The 24,729-nt window shown below is 32.9% G+C and overlaps 1 protein-coding gene across 2 annotated transcripts in view; it reads left to right on the forward strand.

Moving 5' to 3' along the window:
- CNTN5 (contactin 5) overlaps positions 1-24,729 on the forward strand; it is a 1,365,947-nt gene that overhangs the window by 588,456 nt on the left and 752,762 nt on the right. For both annotated transcript variants that reach the window (XM_078432971.2, XM_078432970.2), the window contains one exon: positions 7,651-7,779. In XM_078432971.2, the coding sequence (XP_078289097.2) occupies positions 7,725-7,779 (55 nt within the window). In that variant the 5' untranslated portion in view covers positions 7,651-7,724. The remainder of the gene's footprint in view (positions 1-7,650; positions 7,780-24,729) is intronic.

Below are 24,729 nucleotides of genomic sequence, written 5' to 3' on the forward strand. Positions count from 1 at the left end.
GTTTCCGTATAGCCTCATGGTTTAAGAATAAAATTTTTCTTTTACTATTCTGTTGGTGGAGTATCTTTCTGGAGGGGTGTTTTTAGTTCATCCTATGATTTTGAAACCCTTTGTGCTCCTAGATATATGGAGTCTCCTATTTAAACATCCACACTTGTGGGCTCTAGGCTTTAATTTTTGGATCTCATACTCTCAGAGAAGCCATGAACACCAAGATAAAGTTCACTAAGATTTGATAAATGACCCAACAGTGAAACTTAGCTTCATTTCTCTGCTTGCTGCTTTTATCTCATTTTGCTCTTCAGTAAGTTTTTCCTCCTGAATTAATTCATTAAGGCACTTAAAAGTATTTTATACTTTGTATTATTTTAAGAAGGAAGCTTTGTCACGGTGTCTAGTTTCCAAATTATCAGAAAGGGAAATCTTCTGTTACCTGGCCATAGGATGGTACTCAAGATCCCAGCAAAAGTCCTGTCAGAATTTACATGGAGGCTAGTGTCATGTGCAATAAGTTAGGGTTCTGTCTTCACACTTTCCTTATACCAGTCACCAGGTGATAAGAATCATGGAATATTTCTGGCACGAGTTTCTTAGAGTTGTCTTTTTTCTCTTTTCTGATTCCCATCTCCATTAAGTGCACCCTGTATTATTACATAGTCTTGAGCTGTATTTTCCTCTACTCTTCTGTTTTAAATAAAATTATAAAGTTGGCTTGAGGTCTCAGATGACTAGTGCTGCTGCTTCTTAAATTGTTACTGTATCCCTTTTCATGAGACAGGTTCTATTGAAGTCAAAATAAGTTTTTGGATTTAAAAGGATGAGGAAACTAGACCAGAACCATGTTTAAGTACACACTATAGAAAATCATACCTCAAAATTTATGTAAACACTATGAACTCCATCTTCTATCTACAACCCATAATCCTTTGTCCAGGAAACAAAAGTGTAATTTATTTTCTTGTGACTCTCAATATCATAACTCACTCTGGTTGTGTTTGAGAGCAAGAAGTCTCTCTTCCTGGCATTGCTGCTTGGTCCTCAAGAGATAAATGATAGCAAACCTAACAAGACCAACACACATACTTTTATTTTTTATTCACTTTTTTCTGCTAGATCTTCTGTTGCATCTTATTATCTGTTGTTTTGTCCAGGTGCCACTTCAAGGACATCTAAAATATAATTCCCCATAAAAGATTCTTAATGTTTTTTTTTTATTTTTCTTCAATGAGTTCTGTCCTGTCCTTGCTCAGCTTAAAAAATACATATTCCAAGCAAAAGTGCCACTAGCTCAATTTTTGGCAGAGTCATGGTTGATATGGAGAATAAGGTACACAGAAAAATGTATACTTGATTATTTTATTGTTTTACCAAAATGTACATCCAGGTCCCTCATATTGTAGCCCTGTCACATGCTAATTAGAGTAGAAAAACTTTTACTCTACTGTACTAATTTGCCAAGTAACACCCTTTATTGTGTCTATAAATAAAAATAATTCAGAATAAGTTAGATGCTGACGGTTAAGTAGGGTCATTTCTAGTTTACTCACTGCTGCTGTGTAAGTTGCATGCTTAACAATATTCAGTTGTATTTACACTGTTTATGGAGGTTGTACTTATTGATGTAATTAGGTAATTAAAATAAACATGCCGATTAATGACATATGAGTGCACCAGCAGTGGGAGCATTTGGTTCTATGACAACAAAACAAAAGATTTTTTAAAACCACAAAAACTAATAGTCTTGAACAAACAAGAAAATAACTGACTTAGGAAATGTTATAAAAGTGGGTGTGTATGAGGCAACTGTATAAAAATAATAAAAATCTTCAAAGATGCTGTCATCAAGACACTTCACACATCCTTACACCACTTCAAAAACTTAAAAATTGTATATGATGTATTATAGGCAGGACTTGTGTATAAAAACTCACTATGTTGAGATAAAGAAAAGATTTTGTCCATCAGAATATTCATAATCAGAAGAAAACATCTCCTTTCTATATAATAAGATTGGCCAAAAATATAAAGTCAAATCATATTAGTTAAATTATAATGTTTCAGGTATGCCTGTATGATTTTTTTAAATTATTGTTTTAAATGAACTTAGTACCAGTCCCAATTATGTCAGATAAGAGGGCTTCTTGAAATTTTTGTAGAGATTGCTATGAAGTTTTGTAAGAGATGATGTAGCTTAAAAGTCAACATTATTCTTACCCCAGTTATGACTTTTACCAGCTGTGTGATGTTGGGCAAGTTTTCTTCATCAATAAAAGGTGTCAAGTTAATTTATAGAGGTTGTGTAGGTAGAGCACATAGGATAATGTCTAGCACATAGAATTTTATAAGTGGTAGTGGTTGCCGTGATTAATTTCTTCTTATGTTACTTTGTGCCAAATAATGTATTTACCAGAGATTTCAGTTTATTCAATAATTACTATTCAAAAATAGCAATTGTATAGCTACTAAAACCAAACCTGTTCTGTTCTATATGAGGAGTCTACAAAGATACACAAGACAAAACTACTGATTTTATGGATATCACATCCCACTAGGAGAAAAAGATAATTAAAAATAAAATAAACAAATAGCATAACCTCAGGCACTGATAAATGCAAAGAATAAAAATAAGGCAGGGACAATGCATGGAAAACCAGTGACAAGGATAACAGAAAGAAGGTTGGGAAGGGACTTCTTATTTAAGGAGAAGAATTAAGAAAAGCCTGAAGAGCAGGGTCTTCAGGGTTTAAGGTTATCTGTTTGGGAAGAACTGATGATGGAGGGGTCCTGGCAAAGGAAACAATGAGTGCTAGGCATATCTGAGAAGCAGCAAGAAAATCAGTGTGGTGGGAATAGAGTCTAGAGTGCTGGAAGATGAAGTCAGAAAGTTAGGCAGGGACTAGACTATATATCATTTTGCAGACTATATAAGGAATTTAGATTTTAAGAATAAACCAGTGAAACAGGGAAATGATATAGCCTGATTTATGTTTTAAAATGTAATTATGTTTTAAAATAGATTGTAAGGGGTCAAACAGTAGGAAATAATTTCTAGAGAACTGGAAAGAGAGATCAACAGGCAATAATAGAAATCTTTCTTTATATACATTCACATATGAATATCAGTCATAAGGCAGTTTAATATATGCATTAAAAAAACTACTATTCCAATGCCAGCAATTATCCTTTAATCAATTTTACACAACAAATGTTAGTATTTCTTTTTTTTTACATTTTTTAAATGTTTTTATTTTACTTTTGAGAGAGAGAAACAGAGTGTGGGTGGGGGAAGGGCAGAGAGAAAGGGAGACACAGAATCTGAAGCAGGCTCCAGGCTCTGAGCTGCTAGCACAGAGCCCGACACGGGGCTTGAACTCACAAACCGGGAGAGCATGACCTGAGCAGAAGTCGGATGCTTAACGACTGAGCCACCCAGGCACCACACAACATATGTTAGCATTTCTATTTAAAATTCAACTTAAGATGTGATGCCTTTAAGTAATTATCTACACGATCAACTGTGCAATGCATTTAATACTTATGATTTATAACTTCATACAAAGATCTAATTTTACTTCAATTGCAAATATATGCAATATTCAAGTAAAAATTTGCAAACTAATATGATTTCATTTCACATATTTTTCTTTAACTATCACAGGTGATAATAGTGACTAGTACTAATTGTTACTATCACTAACAGTGATAGTATTTTAAACATTGAAATAAGTTCTTTTAAAAAGTGAGGTTTTTAATGCGTTTTTAATTAATGTGATAATATTCTAAACATTGAAATAAGTTCTCTTAAAATGTGAGGTTTTTTAAAAAATGTATCCAATTAGTAGTTTCCCAATTAGAATTTATTACTTTTCCAATATTTTGATGAACAACACTCTATTCTACAGCTGCCAGTCTCCATTAGGGCATTTCTAAAAATACATCCTGATGTTCTTTAGTAAAATTTATTAACTGATTATAACTTAATCTGGCTTGTAATAGGGACTTAATATACTGTAATCCATAAAATAATGTAGTTTTATATTATTTTATTAATCTGATTAATAAAACATTTTATTTATTTATTATTTTATTAATCTGATTAATAAAACATTTTATTCAAGTCATGAAAATAATTGTGTTTTCAAGAGAGGCATATAAAAAAGTTTACAAAACTAAAAGACAACAGAATGGAGAAGATATTTGCAAATGACATATCTAATAAATGGTTAGTATCCAAAATATATAAAGAACGTATAGAACTCAACACACACAAAGCAAATAATCCAATTAAAAATGGGCTGAAAACATGAATGGATTTTCTCCAAAGAAGACACAGATGGCCAACAGACACATGAAAAGATGCTCAACGACTCTCATCATGAAAGAAATACAAATCAAACTACAATGAAATGTCACCTTACACCTGTCAGAATGGCTAAAATCAACAACGCAAGAAACAGCAAGTCTTGGCAAGGACATGGGAAAAAGGAACCCTCTTGCACTGTTGGTGGGAATGCAAACTGGTGCAGCCACTGTGGAAGATAGTATGGAGGTTCCTTAAAAAGTTAAAAATAGAACTACCATATGATGCAGTAATCACAGTACCGGGTATTTACCCATAGAATACGAAACACTAATTGGTAAGGATGTATGCAACACCATGTTTATCACGGTATTACTACAATAGCCAAATTATGGAAGCAGCCCAAGTATCTATAAATATATGAATAGAGACAGAATTGATATTTATATACAATGTGGCATCATTCAGCCATACAAAAGATGAAATCTTGCCATTTTCTACAACATGGATTGAACTAGAGAGTATAGTGCTAAGTGAAACCAGTCCAGAAAAAGCAGATACCATATGATTTCACTCATATGTGGAATTTAAGAAACAAATGAACAAAGGAAGAAAGAGAGAAAAGCCAATAAATAGACTATTAACTATAGAGAACAAACTGATGGGTACTAGAGAGGAAGTGAGGGTGGATAGGTGAAATAGGTGATAAGGATTAAAGAGTACACTTACCATGATGTAAGGTACACTTACCACTGAGTAAGGTACACTACATTGCACACCTAAACTAATGTCACTGTATGTTAACTGTAGTGGAATTAAAATAAAAACAATAAAGAAAAGGAAAAAAAAACATTTTCTTAGTATCTATGTTATTAAGGACTGTTGGGATTTTTTCTTTGTTTACCATAAAAAAAAAGTTTATATATTTCAGAACCTAAAGATGATTTCTCTTACTTTTTATTTGAAAAAAAATAAAGAGAGAGAGAGAATAAAAAAAAGGAAAGCAAAACAAATGTCTTTAGATGTCTTAAAAGAATGATTTTTAAAGATCTATGATTTTTTTGTGTTTTAGCCTCATTAAACAAGCATTGATGCTTGAAAATGAACACACACACACACACACACAATTTTTATTTGAAGAAATCTTAACATGAAATGGTTTCCTTTAGTAATAAAATCCAGTGTACTATTTTTGAGAATTGAAAAAATGTACCTGGAATATATATATGTATATATGCACACATATGTATATATATATATATATATATATATATATACGCATATATATGGCATATATACAGATTATTCCATAATGGCATGTTGAAAACATGAGTACTCATCCTAAATTCCTAAATGTCGTCATATCAGAAATTGCTTCTGTGAACCCCTACTAAAGTAGCCCCTTCTATCCCCTCATTGCCCCTTGATGTGTTAATTACATCATAGTATGGATCACTCTCTGATACTGATTTATTTATTCATGTGCTCATTGTTAGTCTCCCTGTATTATCCCATTCATTCATTTTTAAGATCAATGTGTTCTTGAAATTTTACTGAAGAGCCATCCGTTGTATTTACAACTTCTGCCAATTATATGAATAAATCCCTTTTTTGATAGCTCTATATTAATAATATACTTACAGTATCTTGCTTATTTGGCTCAGAGCCTGTGATTAACATCCATGTACATGTGTGCGTATGTGTAGGTGTGTGCCCTTGTGTGTCTTTGACATTCACAGCTTACAGCATTTAAGTGCTCCGAAAGCATTTGCATTTGTTGATGAAGAATGTTTAACATAATAGCACACTGTAAATATACAGGGGAAATACCAGTTTGAGAGACAGGGACTGAGCAGAAGCTCATTAAAACAAGTGAAATAAAACTACATTAATATCTCAGAAATAATCTGAGAAAGGCCCATTTCAACACAGATTGAAAATTAACTGATTCAAATGTGCAGTTCTCATGAATCATAATTGTAGTTCTAGCAACTTTAAGTCTCTCTAATGTTTGTGTGTCAAGTGCTAATTTTCTCCTTTTCCTTTCTGGCAAAAACCAAAACAGTATAAAAATCATAAAAGTGTTTTAAAATGTAAAAAATTGTGATAAGGTCATTTGTGGTGCTTCAAACTGTCTTTGTTTCTGATGAAAAAAATGAAAAGTATTTTTTTAAGTAGATGACTATAATCAACTATTATTAGGTATTATTAACTTTCTTCTCCACTCATGATATCTAACCATGTAATTCAAATAGAGTATCAAAAATTAGATTTAAACATACAAATGAAATGGGACTAACATTAATCAGGTAAAAGATTCACTAACAGATTTCCCTGTTTGGACATGACTATATCAAATTATTACCTAACTAAAGAGGGGAAATACTTGTCTAATTTTTAAGATGTTTTCTAAAAGATAGAGATAACTTGAACCGTTAAGTCTCTAGGAAGGAACCAGTTTCCAAGAAGAAATTGCTATTTAAAAATTACATTACAATTATTTTAATTTAATCATTTTGGGCTAAGAAGGACACCATTAACTGACACCTGAAAATTCAAAAGTTACTTGTCTATTATAGGAATTTCTAATGTACATTTGTCAAGTTCTTGCAGGAAGTTTCATGGTAGAATTTTATGGTTTTTTTTTAATCTTTATCATATCTTTCAGTACAAATAATAGAACCAAAGGATATTAATGTGTTACACTCGTCATCTTATCAAAATTCCATTAGACAAAAAATGTTAAATATTCACAAAAAAATTTCTTTTAGATTCTGACTAGTAAAAGACGCTGAGAGAAATATCTCTTCAAAGGAGGGAACTATAACACAGTGCAGATAATCACAGGAGTTATAAACAAAGGCAGTTGACATTAATAATTAAGTAAAAAATTTTCCTGTGGAGATTTAGATGAGCTACAGGCAGAATGTGTGAAATCACTTGGCTAACTGATCATTAGTTATGTTCTAGACTAGAGGAATATATATTAATATAACTGGTTTTTCTACCCAATTTTTCTATTCCAATAATTTGTCTAATGTACTAAATAAAGCTATTATACATTCCCTGTGAGGAAAAATCATCCCCATTAGAACCTGATGTTTTTATTATCTGTAGAGGAGTATTCAATATAATTAAATGTGTTAAGGAAAGTTTATCACTTCTCTGAATTTTTTGTATTGTGCATTATTAATTTTAATGGAGATTTTATTATTGTCAATACAAATATATATTAACCTGACCTTTGCAATAAAAGGTGTTTGTCATTTTAATCTCAGATTTTTGGGTTGGTTTGTGTTTGTCTACCTTTTTTTTTGTTAGTTTTTTAAAATTGTTATTTATTTCAACAGGGCATTCTTTAATGAAGAAACATCACAGCTGCTAAACACAGTAGGTGGGACACAGGATATCCTAGTAACCAAGGATGGCTTCCTCTTGGAAACTAATTCTGTTTCTGTCAGTAGCCGGGTATCTTTCAGGTAAGAATCCTGCTGTATGTATCAAATAATAAAAATATATTAAAGTCTTCATTACAAAATATCCTCAGGTATTCATTTAAATTTATATCAGAATTCATACTTTTCAACAAAAGAAAGAGAAAACAATTCTTAAACCTTTGTTAGCATTGCAAGAAGTCATGTACAATTCAATATAATAAGGTAGTTAGAAAAATACTGTATAAATGTTAATAAAATTAGTATCCATCCCACCTCACTGACTTTCATTTGCAATCTAAAACATTATTAGCCTTTAGAAGATTTGTTTATATATATATATGTATATATACATATATATAATATGTATGAATTATGTATATATATACATATATATATAATTTATAGCAAGTAATTGTAAAACTGTCTCCTTATAATGCTGAATTTCATCACATAAAGACAGAATCATCCTGGATTTATTACACACACACACACACACACACACACACACAGAGTCATTTAAAGCTATCTATAGCGCGCTGAATTTTTTTGGTTGCCTCAGTGTCTCTCACTTTGTTTTTATCAATCTTATTGTTCTATATCTTAGACCTAAAGTGATATCTTTTATTCTACAAAAGTAGTTTATATTCTTTGGATTAATAGTATCATACTGCTAAAAATTAATTATGTCACAGTTTTTGTTTTAAGAGTGTTTAGAAATTAAATTGTAGTGAGGATTTAAATGTTTATACACATAACATTTATAACTTGATTCAATTGAACTTGGTGGCTATATTGTGCTATTAAGTGTTATCAGTATAACTGATATATCAACAGTATATTAACTATGTATAATGGATGAGTCCTCTTTTAAAACCAAAGAGGTAGTCCTCAACTTAATTTATGCTAATAAAGTTTGAAATTCAAAAGAATGTTTTTATATACAAAGATAAGTTTATTATTTCAGTTATAAATGTCTGTTATATGTTTAAATGTATCTGAATGCTTTGGGAAGATATATAAAAGCCTCTTCTTTGTTGGAATACCAGTAATTAACGGCAAAAACAACAAAACAATAGTTTATTATTATTATGTGTTGAACACCACTGCTTACAGAAAAAAGTGATTTAAGAAGAGACAGAAAAGGTGGGATTAACCCTGTATAAAATGGTGGTAGAGACATCTGTGAAAACATGAAAAGGAGCATTAAGAGTTAAATGAAGACCCAGGCTCATCAATATTATCATTACTTTAAAAAGAAGTAAAGAGCATTCGAATATTTTATTCTATTTTAGGTACTTTCTGTGCAGTATTAGCATCTTCCCTGCTGATCCAGTTTATTTCTCTTTTATTATCTCAATGTCATCTCTTCTGGAACTAACTAACTGAAGGGAATAGAGATAGGCTTGCAAGATGAAAGAAAAGAAGCACAGTTAAGTTTGAATTTTAAATAAACAATAAATGTTTTAGTTCTACTATGTTCCATGCAGTATTTTATTTTATCCAAAATTAAATTTAACTGGAGTCTAGTGTTTTTATTTATTGATTTGACAATGATGATTGGTGGAAGGAGAATGGTAGTTTGTAATATCACTCAAAAGTTTTTTTTTTTTTTTTCTTCTACTGGCACAACATAATCCAAATAAACCATAACTTCAAATGAGGTATTCTACTCTGGTTGTGGAAACATGAAAATACTCAGTCTGACATGGAGTCCACAATTGCTAGATTTCAGATCATAGGGTAAGCAAGTTGTTGCTTTTTCCATAGAGTAGAATAAAACATTGAAAAATACGAGTAACAAGGATGAGTCTGGAGGTAAGTTACTATTCAGATATTACAGACAATGCCAAAAAAAAAAGTTGAAAACAAAGGACATTATCATTTTTACATGAGATTCAATTTTTAATTATCTGCATTTAATGTAAAACATCTATGTGTGTTAGTTTTTAAAACAGACTAAATTCTTCTATACTGCATATATCTGCTTAAAAATTGATTAGATACTTTAAGGATCAGTTATCAAGGATAATTACATTCAAAAACTTTCTCTCACCTTTACCTTAACAAATTATTTTAACAAATTATTATTTTGCTTTTGTTACTGTGTAATACATTCACTATTTTATTCACTATTTTATTATTTGGTATTTTATTCTTTAGTTTTTCTCTGGATATCGCTTTTATTTGTTTATGAGTATCACATTAAATGACCTATTGGCATAGTAACTTGATTATTATTGTAGAAAAGGAAGGTATAATTACCTTCTATTATCAGCTATGGGTGATAAACACATTTTATATTATTTCTGTATTTGAACCAGCAAACTGATGGAAGAAATAAGAGAAGTCCAAGACTGTATTCTCTTTGCTTTATTTATTAATTTTTTAATGGATAGATAATCTTGGGTGTGTTTCATTGAGAAATATAGAACTCTTATACCACCCTATATTTAAAAACTGACTATTGAAAGCAATGGAAGATTTATAACTTGTATAGGGTCTACAGTCATATTTAAAAAGGGTTGATAATTAAAACAACAGTGAGATACCACCACACATATCTAAATGGTTAAGATCCAGGGAGAAACAAGGAGTAAAATCAATATCAATTGTTGGTGAGGATACAGGAAACAGTAAAGTATATTCATTGCTGGTAGAAAAACAAAATGGTCCAACTACCTTGGAAGACAATGTAGCTGTGTTTACAAAGCTAAATAGTCTTACCATATAATCAAACAATTGGACTCCTAGGCATGTCCCTAACTGATTTTAAAATGTGTGCTTGTACAAAATACCTGCACAAAAAGAGTTTACAGGAGTCTTTATTAATAATAATAAAAAATGTGAAACAACTAAGATGTCCTTCAATAAGTGAACGGATAAACAAACTGTAAATTTCATATAATGTAATACTATTCAGTGATAAAAATAAATGGTCAAGCCTTGCAAACACATGGATGAATCTTATATGTATATTGCTAACTGAAAGAAGCCAGTCTGAACAGGCTAGATTTTGCATGATATCATTTATAAGCCCTTTTTAGTAAGGGAAAACTATAGAGATTGTACAGATTACTGATTGGCAGAAGTTGGGACAGAGAAATGACTAAATGAGTGAATGAAGCATAAGGTACTTTTTAGGGTGATGAAACTGCTCTATATGATATTGTAATGGTGGACAAATATCATTGTATATTTATCAAAACCAATAGAACTATATGGCAGAACATTAATGTATACAAAATTGAAAACAATAGTTTAAGCGGTTAGAGGACCCAGGATTTAAAGGCAGAAAGTGACAAACTAACTATGCTACAAATGTATGAAGTAACTTCACTTAGGGGAGTGGGGGACAGAGGTACTGATCTAAGTAACTATGGAAATGAATCTTTAAGACTAAAGCAAAAACAAAGCAAAACAAAACAAAAAAACCTGTATTTTGGTAATATACTGTAGTTAACAATATCATTATTAGCAGTTCAAAAAACACTATACATGGAATTGAACAATTAAGTCAATGGAAGGTGGATGGTGGGATCCAGGTTCCTCACTGTTGGAGTGAGAGGTTGCAGATAAGCAAGAGAAGGATGGAATTATTTACATGGTAATGGATTAGATTGAAGACGTCAGTTGGAACCATGTTTAGCTTCATGTAGATACAGATGGTTATATATAAAAAGTATTTATGAATATGTATGTATACATAGTTAGGTATATACACATATGCCTTGTTTTGTCATCTGAGAAGGCCTAAAAGCAAAGTACCATAATAGAAACCAACACACAAAGTATCAAGATCTTCATTTCTAATACTTTTCTCCAATTGAAAGGATCAGTATTATTTGCAGAAGGACTAACTCTAGGACTGTGGCAAGAAATGTACTTGACCAGCCTAGAGTATCTTGTAGTACCAGAAAGTAAGGAAGTGCTAAAACAAAGCAGCAAACAAAAACACAATGAGGAAGGTAGGTCAAAAGGACAATGGGAACCAACTGAAAGAGTTCCCAATGGCCCAAATTGGAAAAAAATTTGAGCAAGAATAAAAAGAAGCATGAATTATAACCCAAAGAATAAAATAATTACCCATAAGTCCATATCGATGTAATAAGTAATTAATCAAAAGAATAGACAAATTCACCATGTAGGTTGAACATCAAATAGTTTATAAAATACTTTTTTACTCAAGGAAGTGGAATGTAACTCCTCCTTCCTTGAAATGTGGGCTGTCCACAGTAACTTGTTTCCAAAGAATACAGAGTTGGAAAGTGGGGATAAAATAAAGTAACTTGATAGTGAAGGAAAGTGATAAACCTTCTTCAACCCAGCGATGATCAAGGTCAGCATCAGCAGAGATAGCATTTACCCTTGATATGATGTGATGAGAATGGCACCTAACCTCCGTGATTTTCCTCACTAAAACCTATATTCCCAGTCTAATCATAAGAAAAATATGAGACAAATCCCAAATGAAAGACATTTTATGAAATGTCTGACCGTACTCCTCAAAAATTTGAAGGTCATCAAAAACTAGGAATATTGGAGAAACGGTCAAAGGAAGAGGAAACTAAGGAGACACAAAAACTAAATGTAATGTGTGACTCTGGATAGGATCCTGCAATAGAAAAACATTATATAAAAACTGAAAGAATCTGAATAAGTATATACTTTATGTAAAAAGTAGTGGAAACATCAATCTTACAATAGTGAGTTGAGAAATGGTTAGGAGAGTAGGACAATTAGACAAATACCGTAAATTTTGTTTTCTGAGAAGTTGAGCTGAAGAAAAGAAAGAAAGAATGGAAGATAACTTTGAAAATATAGAAATTCAAAAGTGTATGTGTCTGTACATTTGCAGATGTGTGTTTTAAGCATGGAGAAACCACTGTTTAAAGAAATTCAATTCACAGAACATAATACACATGTTAATTGTCTATTGCACTGGTTAGTTGTTACTGCATAGTAAACCACCCTCAAGTTTAGTAGTAAACAAACAAGCAAGCAAGCAAAAAAACATATTATTTCTCACAATTCTGAGTGTGAGGCTGGTGGTTCTTCTGGTTTTGGCAGGTTGAGCGATCTTTGCAATTCCCGTGAAGTTTGAAAGGGTAGAATTGGATAGAGTATTTAGCCTCACACTGATGGTAATTGGCTCCTGTTAGCAAAGGCAATGGGAATGGATTGATCATGTCTCTGATTTTCTAGTAGTCTAGTCCAAGTTATTAAACAGTTACTCAGCTAGGTGAAGCAATAAAAGGGATACACCCCAATTTGTAAATACTTTTCAAGCCTCTGTGTCATTTGACTAATGTCTAATGCCTCATGTCTCATTCACCATGGCAAATCACATAGGCCAAGACAAGATTTAAGGGGCAGAAAAGTAGATTCCATCTCTAGAAGACAGTAGTTTGCAAAAGCACACTGTAAAAATATGCAAGGCAGTATTATGAACTATAAGCAGTATGCTACACAGTAGATATCTAGGACTTACACATTTTGTGTAAGTGAAACATTGTACCCTTTGAATAATACCTTCTTGTTCCTTCCTCTGTCTGAGCTCCTTGGCACCCACCATTCTACTCTCTGCCTTTATGAGTTTCACTACTTTAGATTATTTATAGATTCTTTATATAAGAGGCATACTTAAAAATTTGTCAAGAGGGTAAATCTTAAGTGTTCTTACACAACATAAAATAAAATAAAACAAAATAAAATAAAATAAAATAAAATAAAATAAAAATAAAATAAATAATAATAAAATAAAAAGGGCAGGAAAAAACATTTGGAGATGATGGATATGTTTGTGGCATAGATTGTGGTGATAGTTTCACAGATGTATACTTATTCCAAACTCATCAAGTTGTATACATTAAATATGTACAGCCTATTGTATATCAATCATACCTCAACAAAGTGGCTTAAATAAAGTGTGCATACAGTAATAAGAAATACCCATGTGCACTTTTGAGCTCTACTACATATTTATTTATATCTATAAGTATTTTATATGCAAATAATAATTTTGTTTTAGTTAACAATAAAGAAGATGCAAGATTTCTTTGTATCTTTACTTCAGATACAGTGACATTGAGAGCACTGTGACCTAACTTCAAGCTGAGCTTTTTTTTTTAAGGAGTTTCTTTATTTATTTTGAGAGAGAGAGAGAGGGAGATAGAGAGGCAGAGAGAGAGAGAGAGACAGAGACAGAGAGAGAATTCCCAAGCAGGCTATACGCTGTCAGCAAAGGAAATTCAATTCTCAGAGTTACCCTGAATTTCTTCCTACCTAAGTACATCTAGTTACTTTCTCCTGAATTACTTTCAGATGCTTCTGATGTAAGCTGTACTGCTTTAAAAACAACCCCCAAAATACATTTTTTTCTCCATTTTCACCTCATTCTGCTTCGTTGAGTTAAATTCATTTTATTGGACAGGTGACAGTTTGTTCCTTCTGCCAAGAAGATAATATACTACTGAACAGAGAATGCCTGTCATTGATAAGCTTATACAAATACTCTCCTTCTTGTTGGCAGCAGTGGGGTAAATAGCACAGAACTTTGTCACTGACAGCCAGTGCTTCCTAAGAACTATAAAAGAAAATGAAAAGAGAAGTGCTACAGAAAACAAGCCCTGATAGTATTAAGTCTGACTAGCCTGCTGCAGTTGAGAAAGAGAAATGGATTATGGCTCCTCTGTGATCATTTTGAAATTATATATGTGCACATTGTATTGGTCCCCCAGGAAGTCATGATGATAATAGAGGCTACCTCAGTGCAAAAAAACAAGTTGACTCTTATCAGCTGTGCACTGGTGATATTAGACATGTAATTAATCAGAAGACAATTTAATTTCTTCTTGTCAGTGGAGGTGGGGGCAGATGGAGAAGTGTACATGAATTTAGTTTTATTTATTTTTATCTTAAAGGCAAAGAAAATGTTAAAGGTAACTATACTTCTCAACAAATTCTAGAGTGATATAAAAAGGAAATCATCACCTGAAGAGAGCCAGATTCAACATCCCAGAGAAATGAGAGTAAATATGTTTTCTCAGTGTTTTGGAAAGCAAAGACAAAATTAACTGATTTATTAGGTCATCTAAATGTTGTTTCTCTTATACTAAAAAAATATTTAAAATATTTCCCACTGACTGTTGGCTAAGGAATAAGCAAAACATATCAAAGTGTTTTATAATCAAGAAAGTGCCATGAAAGTTATCTCATGCTTTTTCAACTGGACTGACTCGCTGAGATTATCATTTCCAATAATGATAAATCTTTGCTGATAAAAAATTAATCATGCACATTAGTTTTTTTTGTTATTATAAAATAATTCTCATAAAATTCATACTTTATCAAGTGTCCACAAGAACTTGTTAACAGATGTTCACAATACCATTTGTTAAGCAAGGATAAATTTCTATTATAGTAATAAAACAACAAAATATATTTGTTTATAGTGAAGATTATTTTATTGTTTATCATGAACTTCTGAGGAGCTGCTCCTATGTAGTAATTTGAATAGTTTGTCAGCAAGAAAACAGCTACTTTTTCTACATCTCATTAATTCAATACAGGTCTATTCTGCCTATAAAATGTAGAGACAGTTACATTCTAGAGAACCCTAACAAGCTGGCCACAGCTGACATGCAGAGAAATACAGGAAAAAAGTCCTGTTTTACTTGAATTTAAGTAAAATTTATAGGCTTATCAGGACCCAAATATTTAAAATATATCATGTGTAAAATAAATCCTATTTTGTAAGAATAAAGAGGGTTAAGTTTATTTTAAATCTTCTGGAAAATGTTACTTTGCTAAAAATCAGTCAAGCCAACTACATATTTCTTGAAACTGTCGATTTCTATATTTGGTGATTTTTATTTGATTCAGGTGTCAACCACAATATTTTTTTCTAGCATTTAAAAAAAATGCTTTCCATTCTGATTCTCATTGTAGCTTTAAGACAGAAATTTGACAGGGAACTTAGTTATCTTATGATGTGTTTATAATGGTGTTAAAATGCTTACAGGATGACCTTACCCTCCCTGTGGATTTAGACTGTGGTGGAACCATCTAAATGGCCCAGATCAGGGATAAATACAGTTTTAACTGATGATCTTTCCTTTCTTAGTACTTGAATATTTTGCAGTTATAATTTTTAAATGCTTACATAAAAAATACAGGACTATCTGCTCTATAAAAACAGAAGCAATGTGTGCTTTGTTTGATGTTTCTTATACAAGACTTAAGACAATAATTTCTATAAAGATAGGTAAATATATATATATATGTATATATATATATATATATATATATATATGTGTATATATATATATATATATATATATACATATATATATATATATATATATAAACATTTATTCATTTTTGAGAGACAGAGCATTAGCAGGGGAGGGACAGAGAGAGGGAGACACAGAATCTGAAGCAGGCTCCAGGGGCTCTGAGCTGTCAGTACACAGCTTCATGTGGAGCTCAAACTCATGAACCATGAGATTAAGATCTGAGCCAAAGTCAGACACTTAATAACTGCACCATCCAGGTGCCCCAATAGGTATTTACTTTTAAATAAATGAAAGGAAATTATTACTTACTTGTTTGATTATTTTCTTCTATGAAGAAAGGCATAATCTGTGTTTTTGACTATAACAATTTCTGGTCAGAAAACATCCATAAAGACTAATTTTGGATTTTCTAATCAGATCATTGAAACATCTTTTAATACCGTGAACTAAACTGAGGATTCTTTTTTTTTTTTGGCATCCTTGAAGTTCTAGGTTAAAGAACTTAGGTTAATTCAGGAGATTGTGAAAGTAGCAATTAAAAATGAAAAAGAAAGAGATGAGAGAGAGAGAGAGAGAGATGAAAAAAAGAAAGCTAAAAAAGTAAGATCTTTGAATCACTAATGTCCTCGATCAGGTCTCTGAAGTATCATGCCACATATTTTCACTCAGCATGTATGTCTGGCAGATTTTGTTTCAAGACTTTCTAAAGGTCTCCAAGAGAACACCATATATGCCTGTCTACTTGCTCTTCTGTAATAATTCAGAGGGATGCACTAGGGGATAATGCCTGTGCTAGCCTAGAGCTATTTTTGTTTAATGCCTAAACTAAACAAGAACTATTTCAACCTGGCCCCTGGTTCCATAATCCTGAAGGAATGGGTTGATTTTTGTTTGGTTGGTTGATGGTTTAAAGGATTCAGCAGAACCCAAGATGGAATATTTGTTTCATTTATAAGTCTGTCTCCATAAAGATATCATAGCTGTGGCTAAAAAGTTCCAAGTGGGTATGGCATAAGTAATTCGTCAAAGATGTTTTATAATAGGGATGGAGATTACAGAGGTAAAAGGCATTTAGAAAAAAATATTCTCATTCCTGGTCCTAGTGGCCTAATAAATTTCAAGTATCTTTTGCTCAAATCATTTGCTATCTGCTAATTTAACAAATATTAATTTAGTGCTTATTATATATTTTGCTAGTAACTAAGAATACAGCAGGGAACAAGACAGATTCTGCATCTTTGAGGAACTCACAGTCTAGGAAAAAAAGATAGACAATTTAGTAAGAAAAAATAATACAAGGTCTGCACAGATAATTCCCACAAATAAATTAAGTAAAGAGATAGTAAGTGATGTATATGGTGATGGGGTTCCAAGATGTTGCTTTGCATAAGATGGCAAAAATATCACGCTGAATAGGTCTCTAAGGAAAGATCTAATGAATGTACAAAGGCAAGCCATGTAAATTCCTGAAAGTGTCAGTGGCAGAGGAAGGCAAATGTCAAAACCCTCAGGAGGAGACACTTGCTGTGATTGAGGAAGTACCAATATAGAAAAAGATGGAAGAATCTGTATGGATAAAGAGAATGTATGACAAGAAGAGTCATAAGGAGTGAAATTAATAGATAGGCAATGACCAGATCATGTTTTAAGTAGAGATGTAACTTGATAACCTGTTAAAAGATCATGCTAGATGCTTTATGAAGAATAGATTATAGAGTTTAGGCAAGAATGTAATCAGGTTGCTGTGTCAAAAGTCTGCAAGAGAGAAGATGGCAACAGGTATCAATAGCTAATTATTGATTTGATTGTGAGTCAGCACTGGTATGTGCTTACCAAAAACAAAAACAAAAACAAAACCCTAATATTATCTTCAGCTGTATTAACAATGTCAAGAACAAACAAGAGGTTACTTTGCATCTATCATGCTAACAATGATTGTGATTATTATGTTCAGTTCCGGGCTCAATCATACAATGGAAACACAGATAAACAACAATGCATTTAATGGAGGGAAAGCAAAATGATGAGGAAAAACTTGAAACCATATTATTATGGAAATGATCAAAGGAACTTAAGGAATGAGAACTAAATTAAATATTAGAGCTGATGTTTAAGGAAGTATTGATAGAAGATTCAGGGGAGACCTTCTTCTTGCAAGGTCTTCCCTGAATCAATTAATTGTTGCTTTTTATAAGCCAATGGGTAAAGTATTCAGGGAACTCCAATATACAAATGTCTTAGGGGGTCAGGCAAAAAGAGTTTTTGTAGTTGAACTCTGGGCATACATTCTGCTCATATGTAATAGAGTGATTTGACCTGCCTCTCTTAACTCCAGATTAACAGTAGTGACTTTCAATTGCAGACTGTCTTTATTTGTAACATTAAGATGTGGCCTTTGTGTATTGTCTAATAACAAGCAAATATAATTGTTCATGGAATAAAACAAGATATAAAGACTTTGAAAAAATAACCTTTTTTTCTTAACTATCATATAGAAATATCATTTTCAGTGTCCTGATCTCTTAGTGAGATACAAAAGCATATTATTTCCCATAGCAAAAAAGTATTATCACATGGCAAATAGGCAGGAATCCTGGCTCAAAAGTCAGAATTCCTAAGCTTAATACTACATAAAACAGTTATCTTTAAATAGTTGAAAGTTTGTCATATATAAGCAGCTTAGACTTATTCTAAAATATCCAAAGGGACAAATCAGTCAAAATACAGAAAAGTGAGATGTAGAATTAATTTTAGAAAAAGATCATTCTAAGAAGTCAGAGTTGCTCAGTGGGAGTATTAACTCTATCTCAAGAAAGTCTGTCTGTTCTCTATAGAATTCAAGCACGAACTAAAAGACCATTATGTGAAGATAATATTAGCATCAAAGAGCTTGATCAATCAGATGATATAAATGTTTTTCCAATTCTTAGATCTATGATTCTGTAAGTTAGACTTTAAGAAATAGTTATGCATTTTCTATTTTATTTTTATCATATTTTAATAACAAAAGATGTTTAATAATAGAGGATTACTAAATAAGAGAAAGTTATAAATAAGTTATAAATAAGTGAATAGTTATAGGTGAAAGAGCTGAAAATGGAAAGAATGGGTGAGAGGTTAAAAACAATATATAGATACATCTAGTGGAGTTGACACTTATTTGATAAAAAGGATAAGAGAGGAGAGAGTAAAACAAGCATGTGAGAGAAGAGTAGAGCCATCAGTAGAAATAGAGACAAAAAATTGGATTAGTTTGAAATTAAAGATGACAAAATATGATGGAATATTGAATTTAAGAAACAAACAGTTGTTATCATCAAATGTAATCCAATGGATTAGGGAGAAAAATTAATACACTGGAACCTTTTTTACATTATTGAGCATAAATTGGCAAGAACCTAATATGCTTTGGATTCCATCAAAAGAAATTTATTGTTTAAAGTAATAAAATAGATGATCAGTTCTATAATCATGGGAACAGAAGTTAATCCTGAAAGAAGTAGCCAAGCTTGAGCCATCTTGATGGATTCTAGCCAAAGCTACTTAACAGAAGGAAATAAGCCCAAGGGGGAAAAAAGGAGGGTAGACTCCTAAGGGCGAGAACAGGGAGAGGAATATAACATGATCTATCAATCAGAGGGTAGAAACTGGGTAGTATGATGGATTATAAGGAGCTTCCAAATAACCATCATGTGTTACCCACTAGAGAATCAATATTTGAGCTAGTCTGCTATGCAGATAGTGTTGCCAAATTACAACATTGCCAGTCAACTAGGTCTACTGAGACTTTTGGCCTTTATCTTTCCAGCAGCACCTACAAGATTCATCAAGAATAGGAAGAGGAGAAAAGAAATGCCCCTTTTCTCCTACCACAGGTTTCCTAGCATAGTATAAACCCAATCTAAGGAAAAGAAGAATGACTGATAGAAGTTTTGGTCTTGGCAGGGCTGGATATGTATTACTATCCTAAAAAGCAATCACAGTTACAAAAAAAAAAAAAAAAAAAAAAAAAGAAAAAAAAAAAAAGAACAAAAAACCTTGTTCTAATAACTTGAAGTGTACAGAAAGCTGGAGGCCTACTGAGAATGTCATCTAGGACAGGAGAAGGGAAATCTGGCAGGAGATATTTAAAGGTAGTAATTGGAGAAAAATAAAACTTTTCAGTGTCTATCATTAACTTATTACATATGCTTGGATGACCTCTCCTTATTGACATATAAATCTCCTGGTAGCTTTTTGTTGGTGTTTTTCTTTTAATGAAAATGTATTGAATGCCCCTCTGAGTCAGGAACTGTACTGTACTGGATGGGGTGAATAAACGAGACAGAAACACAAGCCCACACAGTCTTCATTCACAGAAATGATAGCTATTTGGACTGATTAACAAATCTTGAGCTACATCGATGGAGAAAAAATTCCCAGGAGTCTCTATTGTATATAACATACCTTACATTAATCTTAGTTTCAACAGAGAAATTTTTTTGGACTCTCTTTCTAGCACATTTATTAAGTAATTCATGCCAAAACTTCAAAGAAAAGACAAGGATTAAGTGGATGGTGAGGTATTGACTGTGTTTGAATAGGAAAAGAAAAGAGGATTAAAATAGAAATGCACTGGCATATTGCACAGACAGTTCTAGCTCTGCCTGCTTATATTTTTAACATTACAAAGATTCTTGCTCAGTTCCCCTCCCTTTCCGTCAAGCACTCATATTCCATAACTGCATGCTCTAAATGGACTCTTCACATTTAGGAAAATAAATTGAGAGTATACAACTTGTGTATCTGCAAATGATTAATCTTAATTTTGGAGAAAGCATGGAATCCAGAAAAAGAATAGATCTTTGTAATGGATTAATGTGCAGAAGTTATATGTATGTTTCTGCTAACCATTTTGCTGTACCTTATGTCAATATAGTAGTTTCTTACAGATATTTTGATTTTCACTTAATAAAATGTGAGTGGCAGATAACACAGAACACAGAAAAATCTACTCTCAATGTGATAAATAAAATAGAACAAAATAGCCCATGAAAAGACCACATGATAATTACTATAGACGTATATATTCAAAACAAGTTTGGGCAGTCCATCAATTGTACCTTCTAAAATATGTGAAGATGGAGATTAGGGGAAAGATGTAGATTAGGGGAAAGAAAGAGGACCCTAAACTCACGTCATTTGATGGATGCAACTAAATAACCCATCAGCATAAATAACCCAGAAAATGAGCAGAAAACAGGCAGAAAAACACACAACTAAAGGTAGAGAAGAGGCCTTATAGCAGAAGGTGGGAAAGGTGAAGACACCATTTGGGGTGAAACAGATCATGACTGTCCATAGTCGGGAAGAAGCTGGAGGTGCAAAAAAGGGTAAGAAACTGACTGTCACACCAGGGGCTCCTACACAGGGAAAACAAATCTAGATAACATTTGGCTTGAAAGTGAGAGGGGCCAAATTTCATGAGCACTTACAACAAGTGGAATTTAAAGTCTGGAATTTTAAAAATCAGCGGGCTCAGCTCTGGGAGACCAAGGAAGGCATTAGGAAGTGGAGTCCCTGCCCTTAAAGAGACAGCACAGCAAGCAGCCTGTGCAGATACAGCATAAAACCAGCAGTTTGAAAAACTCCTGGAACATACAGAAATGAAAGTTATTTGCTCATCTCAAAGCTTGTCCCAGAGAGGCATGGATCGCAGGGAGACCCCTTTAGGAACACAGGAGCTGGTAGGCACCATTTCTCTCCCCCAACCCTCACCCCATCATAAAAAATGAGCTACCTGAAAGAAATAGCATTGTTCTGACACTTCCTACCTAACTTACTTACACCAAGTGCCCGCACCCCCTCACTTCAGCAGTTCTGCCCTTTCCAGTCATACTTGCCTCAGTTTCCTTGCTACAAGGGCCCTTTCCACAAAAGATGCACACAAATTCCCTCCAACAATGCATCTCCTAACCCGCATCTTTTAAGGTCTCCTTTGTGGCAGCAGTAATAGTGGCAGTGGTGGCAATTCTCATTTCACAAATAGACCAGCATGCACCTTGTTAAAACATGCCCCACCCCTATGGGGCACCAACACTGCCCACAATAGGCAAAGAGAGACTCAGCAGTTAACCAGCCAAAAGGTAAAAGCATCCAGGACACAACAACAAAGTGCACCCAACACACATAGGAGACACTCACAGAAGTGCTGGGACCTAGGAAACAGGGGATACTGCACTGCACAGTGCTACAGGACCACTTCTTCCTAAAGCCATTACCTCCAAGAACAGGAAACATAGTTAACTTGCCTAACACACAGAAAAAGATGCAGAGTTAGAAAAAATGGGGAGAGACAGGAATAAATCCCTAATGAAAGAACAGGATAAAACCACAGGAAAAGACCTAAGCAAAATGGAGATAAGAAATATGCCTGATAGAGAATTTAAAATAATAATCATAAAGATCCTAACCAGTTTTGAGAAAAAAGTGAAAAACATCAGTGAGAACCTTAAAATGAGATAAAAATAACCAACCAGAAATGGAAAAGACAATAAATGAAATTAAAAATACACGTGATGGAATAAATAGCAGGTTAGAAGAAGCAGAGGGATGAATAAGTGACCTGGAAGACAGAGTACTGGAAATTAAACAAGCTGAGCAAATGAGAGAAAAAAATAATAATTGCAAAACAAGAATACACTTAGGGAACTAAGTGACTCTAGCAAATGTAATGAACATTTATTTGCATTATAGGGACTCCAAAAGAAGACAGAAGAAAGGAAGCAGAACATTTATCTTAAGAAATAATAGCTGATAACTTCCCTTATCTGGGGAAGGAAAGAGATATCCAGATCCAGGAGTCACAGAGATTCCCCAACAAAGTCAACCTAAGGAGGTCCGTGCTAAGACACATAGTAATTAAAATGACACAAAGTAGTGATACAGATAAATACATACATACATACATACATACATACATACATAAATACATAAATAAATAAATACATAAATAAATAAAAGCAAGAGAAAAGAAAGAAGTTACATAAAGGAAACTCCATAAAACTATCAGCAGGTTTTTCAGTGCAAACTGCAGACCAGAAAGGAATGGCATGATGTATTCAAAGTGCTAAAATGGAAAAATCTGCAGCCAAGAATACTGTACCCAGAAAGGCTATAATTCAGAATAGGAGAGATAAAGAGTTTCCCAGACAAAAACTAAAGGAGTTCATAGGGCATCTGGGTGGCTCAGTCGGTTGAACGTCCGACTTTGGCTCAGGTCATGATCTCGTGGTCTGTGAGTTTGAGCCCCGTGTCGGGCTCTGTGCTGACAGCTCAGAGCCTGGAGCCTGCTTCCGCTTCTGTGTCTCCCTCTCTCTCTGCCCCTCCCCTGCTCATGCTATGTCTCTCTCTCTCTGTCAAAAATAAATAAACATAAAAAAAAAGAGAGTTCATTACCAACAAAACAGCTCTACAAGAAACAAACCATAAGAGACTTTGAACTAGAGAACAAACTGAGGGTTTAAGGAAGGGAGGTGAGCATTGGATGGACTAAATGAGCGATGGATATTAAGGAACACATTTGTTATGTTCAGCATTGGTGGTATATGATAGTGCTAAATCACTGCATTCTACTCCTGAAACCAATATTACACTATATGTTAACTAACTAGAATTTAAATAAAATTTTTAAAGAGAAAAAAACACAGCCCTGCAAGAAATATAAAAAGACCCTCTTTGAATGGAAAGGAAAAAACCATAAATGAGAGTATGAAAGCTAAGTATGTTTGCAAAAATAAGTCACGGGACTTATAAAATTAAAAAAAAATGTATTTTTGGCACCATACACCTAAAACCTGGGGGAAAGATGAGTTTCAAACTTAAGTGACTATCAATTTAATATAGACTGCCATATGCAGAAGATGTTATATACAACACAAATGGTAACCACAAGTCAAAAACCACTAATAGATATGCAGATCATAAAGAGAAGGGTATCCAAATATTTCACTAAAGAAAACAAGAAAACCATGAAAAAGCAAGAGAAGAAAAGATGAGAGAAAAACTACAAACACAAGAACAAAACAAGTAACAATATGACAATAAACACATATCTATCAATAATTACTTTGAATGCAAATGGACTAAATGCTCCAATCAAAGAATATAAGATGACAGAAGGATGAAAACAAAACAAAACAAAACAAAACAAGACCCATTTATATCCTGCCTACAAGAGACTCATTTCAGACCTAAAGAAATATGCAGATTGACAGTGAGGGCATGGAGAAATATTTATCATGCAAATGAATTTCAAAAGAAAGCCAGGGTAGCAGTGCTTATATCAAATAAACTAGACTTTGAAACAAAGACTGCAACAAGAGACAAAGAAGGACACTATATAATAATAAAAGAGACTATCCAACAAGAAGAAATAACACTTGTATTATGCACCTAACATGAAAGCAGCCAAATACATAAAACAGTTAATAACAAACATAAAGGAATTAATCAGTAGTAATTCAATAATAGTGGGGGCCTTAAAACAGCACTTACATCAATGGGTGGATCTTCCAAAAGAAAATCAACATGGAAACAGTGGCTTTGAATGACACAGTAGATTACATAGATTTAACAGATATGGTCAGAATATTCCATCCTAGAACAGCAAAATACACATTCTTTTTAAGTTCATATGGAACATCCTCCAGAATAGATC

The sequence above is a fragment of the Panthera onca genome, chromosome D1 (genome assembly GCF_046562875.1).
Source record: "Panthera onca isolate mPanOnc1 chromosome D1, mPanOnc1 haplotype 2, whole genome shotgun sequence".
Lineage (NCBI taxonomy): Eukaryota > Metazoa > Chordata > Mammalia > Carnivora > Felidae > Panthera > Panthera onca.